This window comes from Mus caroli, chromosome 11 (genome assembly GCF_900094665.2).
Source record: "Mus caroli chromosome 11, CAROLI_EIJ_v1.1, whole genome shotgun sequence".
Taxonomy (NCBI): Eukaryota; Metazoa; Chordata; class Mammalia; order Rodentia; family Muridae; genus Mus; species Mus caroli.
In genome coordinates, this window is record NC_034580.1 from 78,077,320 (window position 1) to 78,091,089 (window position 13,770).

The following is a 13,770-nucleotide window of genomic DNA, read 5'->3' on the forward strand; positions in this document are numbered from 1 at the left end:
TCATACAGCGGCTGTATCTTGGTTCCACAAAATCAGTTGCTGTCCCTCCGCGGTTGAGCTCTGATCACCTTTCCTGCCTCTCTGGGCAAGGGAAAGGCCTGCAAGCTTATTGGTGCTCTGAGCTTCGGGGAACACAGCTTCCAGGACACAGAGTAAGTGAGCCAGTTCCACTGTGACAAACTCAACCCTGCTGTCGTTCTCTTTCTGTGCCCACCCAGTGTCAGGGTCCTGTCTACTTACTGGCTCTGGGTGGATGTGGGGTAGCAGTTGCCAGCATCGCCCTTCCCTCTCAAGTTAACTCTGGCTGTTTTCCATCTAGGAATCTTGGCTCCTTGGCATCTTTGCAGCTATTCTTTCAAAACACCGGCTGCTGAGGACTGGGAGACTCTGAAGGCAGGGGTGAGAGAAAATGGCTTCCCACTTTGAGATGGAGGAGGGAGGGCTTATAGTTGCTGGGGGAGAGAGCCCATGATGCTTGTTCTGAGGCTGACTAGTGAGGTAGGAAGAGGCAGGTTTGGCGTGGTATGTTTGGCAGGCTTGTGTGAATCTCTAGAGTCCCTTGCGGGTTCCCTATCCTCTTAAGAGACCTGACCCTGTTGAACACTGAGAAAACATGGCTCCGGAAAGGGAGCCATGTTGTACTCTAGAGCCGGAAAGATGCTTCTGTGTAAGTTTACAATCCAGAAGGCGAGAACTTCCCTTTCTCAAGAGAAGTGCAAAACACTGACCCAGGAAAGACCAATCTAGGGTTGGGTTGGTTTTTTTTTTTTTTTCATTTTGATTTGTTCCCCCAAGAAACAGGTCCTTCTACTTGGCTCCCTCTGTCTGTGCTGGCTTATCGACCTGCGTTCGGGGCAGAGTAAGGACCTCTGAACATCATCTCCTTTTCTGCCTGATACAGCTGACAGGCAGCCTGCATTTCCTTCAGAGAGATTTTCCCCGAGAGTCAATGCTACAATTTGAGAAGAAGGAACTACCTAGTTAAGTAGACCCAAGGACCCTGGAGGTCTCTGAACCTCACTTCAGTCTTGGAATTCGATGAGTTCTGCTCCCTCCCTTGCATTTAAGGACTGTGTCCATACTGAGTGCCTGAAGGTACTGGGTATGAACAGTTTCCATAGTTGAGGTCTTGACCTGAGATGGCCAGTGTCCCAGGCTAGCCCACAGCTCCTGTAAAGGGGACTCCAATGTAACATCATTGACTTTAAAGTTTCCCAGCAACCTGAGCATTGTCCTTTTGCACTTTGGTGTGAGATGTGATTTCTGTCCTCTTTCCATGTGCTGTGTGAACCTGGCATGCTGGCTTAGGACATGGCTTGATTCAGGGGGTGCTGAATGGGTGGGGCTGAAAGGGAAAGAATAATAGAGACCACATAGCAGTGTATGGAACAGGGTGGGGCTGCAGCATCTAACTCTCTCTCTCTTCTTTGCCTGCTTGCCTTGTGGGACTGAGCAACTGCTAGATCCTTAGATTTCCATTCACAGCTGCTGCTGACCACTGTTGGGAGTTGGACTACAGATTGTAAGTCATCAACATATTCCCTTACTATATAGAGACTACCCATAAGTTCTGTGACTCTAGAGAACCCTGACTAATACAGAAGTTGGTATATATACAGAAATGAAACTGCTCCTTTCCCAGCAATACAGGCTGCTTTAGATCCAGGTAAATCTAGTTGTGGTTTTGTGTTAGTATTTTAGAGGGGAGGGAGGCAGACAGAGTCTGGGTATGTACCCCAGGCTGGTCTTCAATTCACTGTGCATGGTTTGCAGGCCTGAAGCTCACAATGCAGACATCAGCCTTCCAAGGCCAACACCAGCCTTGGCTCCTTGATGCCTTCTGGGTGTACATGGAGACCTCTGGCAGGGCCTTAAGGAATGCAGGCTCATGTCCAGGCAGCGCTCCTATGCAGAAGCCGATAGTACCTGGCACTAAAGCACAGCGATTGGCTCTAGCATGATGCAGAATTATCATGAAGGGGGGAGCACACATCTTCCTGAGTGTTTCATACAGTTACACCGTATGAAGACCAGTGCTAAGATTTCAGTGTAAATTGAGTGATCCTGCTGATCTGGCTCCATTGCTGTTCATCTCCTGGGAGTCAAGACCTCGTCCTTTAGCTGACGTTGTCTGGAACTGTCAGCAGTGTGTTCAAATGCTTTCCTTCGGCTGGGGCCTATCTGAACGCATGGCTGCTCTGAACTTATCTTAGGACTGTGTCATTCTCCATGCTCAGATCTGAGTGTGTGGGCAACCTGGAGGGAAAGGGTTAGTTTGTAATAGACATGGAGCTCTAGGCCTGCCTTCTGAGGGGTGCCCAGTGTGCTTTCAGAGACCGGACCAAGATAAAGTTGCCGGGGGGGAAAAACCCTAATGGTGAATACTTCATATATAAATAGTTTATCACTTGACTTAGTAATTCAGCTTCTGGAAACTTCTCTAGCATGCCTATGATTTCCTGGTCTTAGATAATATTACCTCCCTATACAATGGGTCATGAATTCTTGTACATTCTCATGGTTTAGTCTGAATTAAATTGCTAGAGTTAAACCCCTCCCTAACACACAAACACGAGATTTTTCTTCTTTAGGGTTCTATTTCTTTCTTTCTTTTTTCAAGACAGGGTTTCTCTGTGTAGCCCTGGCTGTCCTGGAACTCACTTTGTAGACCATGCTGGCCCTGAACTCAGAAATCCTTCTGCCTCTGCCTCCCAAGTGCAATTTAATTCTTTTTTGGATATTTTCTCAGGATTCACATTTCCCATTCTAATAGCTTTTAAAAATATTCCTTAACCACATATATGTGTAGTTTGGAGGGGCTATATGAGAGAACCCTTAGGATTAATGAAAATCACCAGCTCTAGTCAGAAGGGGTGGTACATGCCCTTAATTACTACACATGGACCTCTGTATGGTAGAGGCCAGCCTGCTCTACATAGCAGGTTTGACATAGCAAGAGCATGTATCAGAAACCATAAAGAAAAATAATAAAACAAGAAAATTTAAACAAATTTTAAAAAATCAGTAGATTTCCCAAGCATCAGTTAGGATGAGCCCTGATCGGCAAATATATTACAGTATCCATCCTGGTGCCTTCTCTAATCCCAGAAACTGTGACCTTACTAATCTGTTAGACCAATACTCAATATGAAATTAAGCAGCAGTTTACAGGAACTGTAGGGATGGTGCAGAGGTTCAGAGCACTTGTTGCTCTCGCAGAGGACCTGGATTTGGTTCCCAGTACCCACGTAGTAGGTCACAAGCATCTCTATCTTCAGTTCCAGGGAATTCTCTTCAGAAATCCACCAAACTGAGGAGGCACATGTGTGGTGGACAGACATACATAAGGCAAAACACTCATTTAAAAAAAAAATTGTAGCTCACATGGGTTTACCAAAGCTGCTGCTCATTACTCTATAAACAAATTGTAAATGAGAGGATGTGGTGGCCTGGCGAAACAAGATGCCAAACGTTCTACTAGGGTTTCTGCCAACATGGCAGACCATGATGAACTCTGCCCGTGGGGGAAAGGGAGATCTTCATGTCAGTGAAACGCTAAGTCCTTCCGTTGCAGTTTAATGTGTGTGCTGCACCATGGTTCACTTCAGAAAGGTCCACAGCTCAGGGCAGAGCTTGTGTCTGAGCTGAAGCCAGCCCTTCCCACCCATCTCAGGAAGCTGCCGTGAACTCGACACCAGCATCTTTCAGCAAAGATATTTGGAAGAGCATCCTATACACAGAGTCCTAAGTCAAATATTAATAGAGTGAATTCTGTCCTGGACGCGATACCAGAGTGACGGCATGTGCCTATAATCACAGGTGCTTGGGATGCTGAAGGGGCAACATGGTTGCAGGCCAGAGTTCAGTTAATGCTGGGCAGAGAGAGAAGGGAAAGGAAGGGATGTAAACACTTTATTCCCTCTACAGAAACATTAATAACAACAAAACACACAGGCAGGAAAAAAAAAACCCAACCTACAACCAGAACTCATAAGGTTAACAATTTATCAAGGAGGAACCACAATCAGTTCTGAAGGAAACCTCGTCCTTGCAGGGCTCTTACTCTTGAGAAGGACACACAACCCGACGTTCCCTCTTTGAAACACCATGGACTCCAAGCAACTCAGATTCCAGGACAAGGTAAAGTGAGCCAGGTTTTTACCAGCATCCTGTAACCCCACTTTCTTTCTATCCCCACTTCAACAGCACGTCCAGCCTATTGTTCTGGGATGAATAGGAGATTGATGGCTCAGCCCACTGTCTAGTGTAAAGCCTGAGATACCTTCTGCCCCTTCTAATATCTTTGTCTCTTTGGCATTTCTGTAGCCACTTTTACCAATGCACAGGCTGCTGAGGTTTTGCATGCTGCAGAGGTTAGAGCAAGAACAAATGCTTTCCTCTGATTATGGGATGGAGGAGAGCCGAAGGGTGCTTACTTATGCTTGGACAATAACAGAGTTCCTCAGACCTAGGTTTAACTCTTAGCTCCACAAAGATGAATTCTAATTATGGTAGTTTGGGCACTTCAAAATTATGCATGGTCTAAGCCTAACTAGTGAGGCAGGGGAAGCAGAGGTTTGTGTAGATCTCCAGAGCCCTGTAAGGATGCCCCATCCTCTTAGAAATGTGACCCTATAAGCAGAAACTGAAGAGAAATTTCTATATGGAGAAGAATGAAATTAGATCGCACTACAGACACAATTCAACTACAGATGGACTAAAGGGATTTATTTTCAGATCCTACAGTTGGGGTACTGATAGAGCAGAAGCCCCATTTCCTGATCTGTTGAAAAACCCACAGCTGGATAGAGTCCAGTGGGACCCTTCAACTAGATTTACAAAGGACCAAGAGGCATTTGAGAAAAATTTAATGTCACTAACCATTGAGAAAATACAAGAAGCACAGTTAAATACGACTCACTCTTGTCACAATGATTGATTTACTTAACATTTTAATTATTATTTCATTAGTGTGGATGTTTTTTCTGCATGTGTGCATGTACACTGTATATGTACTTGGTGCTCACAGAGATAGATAAGAGGGTGACAGATCACCTGGGACTAGAGTTACAGATCCTGTGAGCTATCGTGTGGGTGCTGGGAATTGGATATGCATCCCCTGGACAGACAGACAGTGCTCATTACTACTGAGCTATTTCTTCAATATCATGACTGTCTTTTTAAGACAATTTTAGTTCATGTGCATGAATGTAGCTTGAGTCTTTTGCAAGAGTAGCAGGTGTTCTTAACCATGGAGCTGTCTCTCCAGCTCCTGCAGTCTGTTATCAAAAAGATGAAAGATGCCTGATGTCCCAGATGTGGAGTAACAGGATCCCTGCACAAAAGGGGTGGACGAGTATGAATTTCAGTGGATATTTTGGAAACCATAGTGGCTCCTCAATAAATGAGAAGCACTACTAGATATGTCCAAGGGAAATGATGTCACTATTCCAGAGAGACAGCTTCTCATCCCTGGCTGTTGCTGCATATTGGGAAAAGTCAAAGAACCTGATTTGATACAAGTAGAAGTTAGGACAGCAGTGACTAGGAAGTGGGCTTGCTTGTTGGGAGCTGTTACTGAACGGCTGTAAGATGTGTGCCATGTAGGGGGAGCCTTTGCAGAACAGGGTGCCTACAGTAAACAGCAGTGCATTCTCCTTTTCAAAGCTACCAAGTTTGTATTCTGGGAGTTGTACCTAGAGCTGTGAACATGCAGGCACGGGCTCTGCTTGTGAACTCTGTATCCAGTCCTCTGGTTACTTGGTAATTGGAGAAAGAAATCTGCTAACTTGCAAAGGCTGGCCTTGAACTCGCTCTGCATTCCAGATTGGCTTTGAACTTGTGATCTTTTTGCCTCAGGTAATTCCTGGATAGCTGGGATTACAGGATGTACTACCAGATCTAGTTGTAGAAGTTGGTGTTTTGTGTTCTTCACACAAATATACCAACTTGTATCATTTTTGTATAAAATAATGCATATATCAATTAACTTAATTTTTTGAGATTTTTTTATTAGATGTTTTCTTCATTTACATTTCAAATGCTATCCCCTTTCCTAGTTTCCTCTCTGGAAATCCCCTATACCCCCCCTCCCCCTGCTCCCCAACCCACTCACTCCCACATCCTGGCCCTGGCATTCCCCTATACTAGGGCATAGAATCTTTGCAGAACAAGGGCCTCTCCTCCTACTGATGGCTGACTAGGCCATCCTCTGCTACATATGCAACTAGAGACACGAGCTCTGGGGGTACTGGTTAGTTCATATTGTGGTTCCTCCTATAGGGTTGCAGACCCCTTCAGCTTCTTGGGTACTTTCTCTAGCTCCTTCATTGGGGACCCTGTGTTCCATCCATTAGATGACTGTGAACATCCACTTTTGTATTTGCCAGGCACTGGCATAGCCTCACAAGAGATAGCTATATCAGGGTCCTGTCAGCAAAATCTTGTTGGTATATGCAATAGTGTCTGGGTTTGGTGGTTGTTTATGAGATGGATCCCTGGGTGGGGCAGTCTCTGGATGGTCTTTCCTTCTGTCTCAGCTCTGAACTTTGTCTCTGTAACTCCTTCCATGGGTATTTTGTTCCCCCTTCTAAGAAGGATCGAAGTATCCACACTTTCGTCTTCCTTCTTCTTGAGTTTCATGAGTTTTGCAAATTATATCTTGGGTATTCTAAGTTTCTGGGCTAATATCCACCAATTAACTTAATTTAACCATCCCATAATATGTACATATTTCATAGGTGTATTCTTCACTCTGAATATACAGCATTTCTGTTAGTAAAAAGAGAAAGAGAGAGGGGGGATAGAGAGGAGAGGAGATGAAAGAAGAGAAGAGAAGAGAAGAGAAGAGAAGAGAAGAAAAGACAGACAGACAGACAGACAGACAGACAGACAGAGGCTGCATAGATGAGTCAGTAATTCAGAACACTGGCTGATCTTTCATGTGACCTGGATGGATTCTATTTCTAGCACCCAAAGAGCAGCTCACAACCATTTCCAACTCCAAATCAGATATCTTAATGTCATCTTCTGGACTCCAAAGGCACCAGGCATACACCTGGTATATGTTTCGTGTATGCTCACAAACATACACGAAAGATAAACACTCATACAAGTAAAACATTTTTAAGAACAATAATTCAACACAGCACCCTTAAACATGTTCATAGAATTAAAATTTACAGTGCATAAGAGTCCTGAGTGTTCCTGGGTAGCACTGACAGTCACAGTGACTCATGCAAACTCAGTTCCAGGAAACAAATTAGTTTAATGAAGGTTACCGCACAGCAGTGGACAGATGTTGCATTTATTTGATATTGGCCAAGTCAATGAAGTTCTCTCACATCTCTCCAGCCTCTGTTTTCTATGGCTGTCTTTGCTGTCATCTTGTGTGAGTGCCTTCTAGAGTCAAAATAGCAAAGGAAACTGCAGGTTAAAAACACCACAAACAGAAACGCCATAGACTGTAAGAAAGATGACTTGTTGTTGGTAGTGATGTTTTTCCATTCACATGAGCCTCTTTCTTATTAACTGAGACTAATTTTATAGAATAAAGTTTTCGCTATGACATTATCAGAAGCAAGATGTCTTTTGATCCTAGGAATCCTCTTTACTCTCTCTTCTGGCCCCTCCCACTCCTGCTCCTCTTCCCACATACCTTAATACCTTAAACACATTGTTCATTGATAATTTTAATGATTCATCTTTCTGAATCATTTCACATACTGTAATCCTCAGCTCCGTCCTCTTTCCTGCAGTGATGGATTCCATTCTTCCTTATGGCTGAGTAAACCCTGAGTTCAGACTAAGCATGTAGGGAGTTTAATTGTGCACATGCTATGTTTTCCTCATCCACTCCCCCACTGATAGGACCCTTTGCTCGTTCACAAACTCAGTTGTTGTGAACAGGAAGACAACTCACCTGAGTGTACAGGTGTGTGTCCTGTAGGGTTGCCTAGATGCTTAAGGGCAAATGCCTAGGAGTATAACTTCAGTTGTTTTTTTTTTTTAATCATAATAGAATATTTTTTGTTTATTCTTGGAAAATTTCATCTTTGTAACAATGTATCCTGGTCTCATGCACTTCCATTCCCTTCAGCCACTCCCTAAATGCACTTCTAGCCCCTGCCCATTGCTCTCTCCAGTTATTTAATTGATTAATTATGACCCACTGAATCCAGTTAATGCTGCCTGTTGGAATGGTGAGTGACCCTTTTGGCTGAGCATGGGCAGGTAATGCCACTACAGGAAGCCATGAGTGCAGTGGCCACATCATGCCCAGAAGACAGCATGTCTCAGTATTTATTGCTGTCCTCCAGCTTTTACAGCCTTCCTTTAAAAGGATATTAATCTAATTTATATTCTATATGTACATGTGTTTTGTCTGTGTGCATGTATATGTACAAGGGGTGTGTACAGTGCCTACAGAGGCTCTCTGGTTCCTGGAAATGGAGTTGCAGATGGTGGTGAGCTGTCAGGTCAGTGCAGTGAAGCAAACTTCGGTTCTCGGGAAGAATAGTGCGTTTTCTTAACCATGTGTCCATTTCCCCAGCCCCCAGCTCTCAGCTCTGACATTCTTTCCTGTGTTCTCTGTGACAGTGTTCCCCGAGCCTGAGAGGTCAGGTTGTGTTGATGGTCCATTTAAGGAGGGGTACTCAGTCCTCAATTATTCTCAACACTCTGAGCAGTGCTGAGTCTCTGTACTGCTGCTGGCCACTGCAGAGATAAGCTGCCAGGGGTTCAGTTGAGGGAAGCCATAATCCAAATATATAGGTATCATGGGAAATTTGTGTTTAACATAATATTTTAAATTTACTTATGTATTTTGTGTGTATCATGTTGTCTTAGGACCACATATCTGAGTTACAAAAGGTTGTGAGTCATCATACGCACGCTGGGAATTGTACTGGAGTCTCTGGAAGAGAGGGATGTGCTCTTCGATGCAAAGACATCTCTCAGGACAAGAGAAAATTATTTTTCTTAACATTGAAAATTATTTTTCTTAACATTGAAAATTATTTTTCTCTGGTCCTTTATTAGGATTCTGCAGATGTCACCACACACCGTCCAAGTGTGGGAAGCAGGGCTTCTATTCGTGTCAAAGAGGGAAGGAGAATCCTTACTACAAGATGGAGTATCCCTGCCTGNGATTCTGAGGGCTAGTCTAACTATAGATGGAAACCAAGATAGTCAATTTTGAGAATAAATGAAGTTATTCAATATCACAGAAAGGAACCAAACAGGACGTATAAGACCTCACTAACTGAATTTAAAAGAAATACTTAGTAAGGTTCAATACCAGACTCGCTAGGCAGAAAAATGAATCTGTAAACATAAAGACCAATGAAACGCTGAAGCCTAAGGAGCATAAATAGGAACTGAAGGAAACACACAGAATCCAACACTGTGTGGAGAACTGTTATGAAGACTAGCACACTAATTGTTTCTGTCCCCAGAATCTGAAGTCAGAAAGAGTTGAGAAGTTATCTGAAGGAGAGATGGCTGGAAACACCCCACAGCTGGAGAAAGATGTGAATCCACAGACATCCACAGAGCCCTCTGTTCAGCTCAAGTGTCCAGGGGATATTCTTCAGGGAGGACGGCATGCCAAGCCAGGAAGATGGATGGCGTCGTGGTATGTAAACGGTTTGTTTTTGTCGTAGTGGAAAGAACTGGAAAGCAACATCAGGACAGGCAGAAGAAATGGAGAAAGTGAGAGGACTTCTACGGAGTGTTCCTGAGCAGTGCTCAGATATGACTTCATGCTATTAGGGGAAAGGTCCTGAGAGAAGGAAAAGAGGAGATCAGGATTCCAGAACAGAGAAGCCACACCAGGAGGGAGCTGGAGAATGGAGAACAGCCATGTTAAAGCAGGAGAGAGGCTGTGATTCCTGGAGAATATGTTGCTGACAAATTTAAAGCCATGACTGTCACCCCAACTTCCACAAAAGAAGAAGGGGGAGGGGATGGTACCATAGGGCAGAATCAGATGAAGTGAACCAAGCCAGTCTCAGAATGACAAATCTCACACATTTCTTCTCAGATGTGGTTCCGAGAGTGTATATATTAAACATCTGAGAAATCGTGTGTGTGTGTGTGTGTGTGTGTGTGTGTGTGTGTGTGTGTGTGTGTGTGTGTATGTACCTGAATTTACCGAAGGGAGCATAGGGGACAGATGGGATGGTGACAGTAAAGAAGTTAGACAGGAGAACACACTCAGTGTACAGAATGCACTTAAGTTAAATGTCTTTTTGTAGGGCTGCAGTATTGGCTCACAGTGTAAGGTATCTTGTCGCTCTTACAGAGGACCAGGGTCCAATTGCCAGCACTAACACTGGGCTCATAAGCACCCATATCTCCATCCTCGAAGGATGCAAGACCTCTTCTGACCTCCAGTGGCACCAGACATCTCAGTGATACACATACATATATACAGACAAAACACTCATACACATAAAAATATAAAATATATTAGGCTAAAAATATTTTAAAGTACCTTATACAACACAGTGCCATGTAGGATGTGCATGCCCAATGAAGTTTCTTAATTCAAAATAGAAGAGGATCATATACAATCAGGAACTCAAATTTTAAAATTTATTGAGTGTCCATTATTGTGGTCAGATCAAAATTGTCCCAACAGTCCCTAAAAAGAATCGCATCTGACCTTCTCACTTGCTCCTCCATAGCAGCTCAAATGGTTGTGTGGTCTGGTAACGCTGGCTCTGACTGTATTGCAGGAAAGGATTTCATCTGGGAAGCAGAGACAGTGACTGCAAAATGAGCATCACTGTCGATCAGGACACGGACTATGCTGAACTAGTTCTGTCTGTAGGAGAAATCACACTTGGAGAGAAGACTAGGGATTCAATGAAAGATAGCCAACTGAGGAGTAAAGAAGCCAAAAGTTTATTACAGGCTGTGTGTACCCTGCTGAATTCTGGAGGGGGCGTGGTCAAGGCTCACATTAAAAATCAAAACTACAGCTTCACCAGAGATGGAATGGGACTGGATTTGGTATATTCCTTACCCAGTATCGTGCACCTTCCTCATGACTATCTAGACTTCATGCAGCACAAAGACTACTTTTTCATTTTTGTGAAACCATGGAAGCCGAATCAGAGAGGTCCGGGGATCGCCACCTGGAAAACGAACTTGTACATAAGAATCTTCTCATTCTCAGTTGAACTGAAAGCAGTGGTTGCATTGCAGTTCCTCAAATCCAGAACAAGTTCTGGAAAAATCATCTGTAATGAAACACTTAAAGAATGTCTTACCTTATTTAACAGAGACTGGCTTGCCTATGGGGAGACATTCTGTTTCACTAAATCCACACATGCTGAAGTAAAATTGACTCCTAAGGAAAAGATTTCTCCTAAGGAAAAGATTTTAGAGTTCCTCCCTCAAACTGTTTCTGCATTTGCAAACACTGAAGGGGGATATTTGTTCATTGGCTTGGATGGCAAAACCCAGCAAATTATTGGTTTTGAAGCAGAGAAGAGCGATCTCCTGCTTCTAGAGAGTGAAATAGAAAAGTGCATCCAACAGCTGCCTGTCACTCACTTCTGTGGGGAGAAGGAGAAGATAAAATACACATGCAAATTCATCGAAGTACACAAATCCGGAGCTGTGTGTGCATATGTGTGTGCGCTCAGAGTGGAGAGATTCTGCTGTGCAGTGTTCGCTGCGGAGCCTGAATCCTGGCACGTGGAAGGTGGCTGTGTGAAGAGGTTTACCACAGAGGAATGGGTGAAGCACCAGATGGATGCCACAGCAGGTAGAGGAACAGAGATTACTAATCAGTTTACATTGGGCTGAGGGAGTTGGAAGATTGCTTTCTGGGCTTGGGCAACCTGAAAACTCCTAAAATATCAACAGCTAGTTTATTGATCTCTGGTTCCCTATGGAAAATATATTCACTGCTTTCAATAAAGCTGTGAGCTTTTCCCTTCACAATGGCCAAATCGGATACAGCGTGCTTGTCCAGTAGCTGGAACTAGAGCAAGAACATGGAGGAACCAGGCCTCATAATTCCCTTCAAGGGTCTTGTCACCTGCCACAGCAGGTTAAGCTGATATCACTGCCAAGTCTCAGGCCAGGGGGAAATGCAGCCCTACTGTTTGCAGCAGAACAGTGAGAGTGTTGGCCTGGCCTGGCCTCATGGCAGGCCTGTTTCCAACAGAGCTTAGCAGCACAGCCTTGCACGGACACTGAACTTCCTGTACACTGATCATCACACATACACACACACACACAAGACAGCACCTGGAAACATGTGACATTCTCAGATAGGGAGACAAACAAAAGAAATTTCCTCTGTGACTCTAACCTGTCAGTAGAAGGTTCCTTCAAATTCCTTTACTGGGTACAAGGCTTTGAAGAACTGTATGCTACCTTATGGCTGGGACTGCCAGTCTGTACTCACCAGAAAAACCTAGCCGCCCTTGTGGTCCTCTCTGAGGAGTCCTCTCCCCAACTCTGGAGCTCTGGCAATGCACTCTTCTCCCTGCTTTGCTCTGTGGAGCCTCCCCATTTCTCCATGCTTTTCTCCTGTTTCATCACCTGACTAGGTTCTGTCCTCAACATTAGTCTGTCATTTGCTCCCCTGATTCTTCTCATCCATGGAGTTCCCCAGAGCAAGCCTCTGAGACTGTGAGTATTCAGCTGCTTCCATGACTCCCTCTTTGGCCATTTGAGTGTCCAAGTCCCCCTTGCATCTACCTCCTTCCAGTTCTTGAATCAGTGTTTGGTATCTTGTGTTCACCTTCTCGGTTGGGCTGCAAAGTGTGGGATTTACAAACTGCTTGGTGATGTGTCACACACGACATTCTGGGCATTTTTACTTTTATAATTTGTTATGTTTCTTTTCTTGTCTAGAGATGCCTGGAAAGTTGATACGCTCTCCAGAAGCCCTCTGCATGAAACCATTCTCACTACATGAAGGCTATGAGCACTTAGTCCGGACAGAATTGGGCTCACTGCGTAAAGGAACACTGGTTATCTCTAAGAGCTGGGCTTTGAATCTGGGTTTGCAAGAGAAGCAGGAAGTTATCTGGGATGTGCTTCATATTTCCCAGGGCGGTCTCCTAACCCTGTATGTCTTTGTCCAGGGAGATGAGAACCTGGAAGGCAACAGCAGTCTTCTGGGGGAACTAGGTGCCGAGTTAAAGGGCTATTATAAACAAATTGCCCTAACATTAAAGCAGACGTTGTTAAACCATTGTGGTTACACTGCGAAAATAGGTATTATAGTAAAGATAACATACTTGGGTCATAAGACAATGAGTCTTTATGACTCAAGCGCGAAAATACGTTACCCCCAAAAATATTATCTGACGACCAAGGCAGTAAAGGACTTAGAAATAGCTCTCGCTGAAATCTTAGGAAGTTGTGAGTCTTTCTACAGTTTACCCAGGAGAAACTGGGATTCTTTTATGTCTGCGTTTTTAAATGTGGGCAGTTATATAGTTTCCGTTTTGAGAAATGTCTTAACTCATATTCGAATCTGACGAGACATGAAAAAAAATGGAGGATGGCACAATGATGTTTCACAGTATGTAGGTGATAATGCTCTCCAAATCTTTCTACAGTTTACCCAGGTAAAACTGTAGTGATCATTTTATGTCTGCATTTTTAAAGGCATGCAACTATATAGTTTACTTTTCGAGAAATATCTTAACTCTTTTTCGAGTCTGTCTTGACACATTCTGTCTTAAAGGAAAACATTGTATCTCTTGTATGTAAGACAGTCTACAGGCAGGTCTTAGGCCA

The 13,770-nt window shown here is 43.9% G+C and overlaps 1 protein-coding gene across 3 annotated transcripts; it reads left to right on the forward strand.

Moving 5' to 3' along the window:
- On the forward strand, positions 1-13,759 carry LOC110305487 (schlafen family member 12-like). Of its 3 annotated transcripts, none has more exons than XM_029483308.1 (8): positions 1-152; positions 320-399; positions 796-859; positions 1,486-1,522; positions 4,055-4,140; positions 9,456-9,634; positions 10,740-11,776; positions 12,877-13,759. In XM_029483308.1, the coding sequence occupies exons 5-8, from the start codon at positions 4,108-4,110 to the stop codon at positions 13,506-13,508; spliced, it is 1,881 nt and encodes a 626-aa protein (XP_029339168.1). In that variant the 5' UTR covers positions 1-152; positions 320-399; positions 796-859; positions 1,486-1,522; positions 4,055-4,107; the 3' UTR covers positions 13,509-13,759. The 3 variants fall into 3 exon arrangements, with proteins under 3 accessions (XP_029339168.1, XP_029339169.1, XP_021033145.1); XM_029483309.1 differs by having other exon boundaries at positions 802-859; XM_021177486.2 differs by lacking the exons at positions 1-152; positions 320-399; positions 796-859; positions 1,486-1,522 and adding an exon at positions 1,582-1,666.
- Positions 13,760-13,770: the final 11 nt, after the last annotated feature.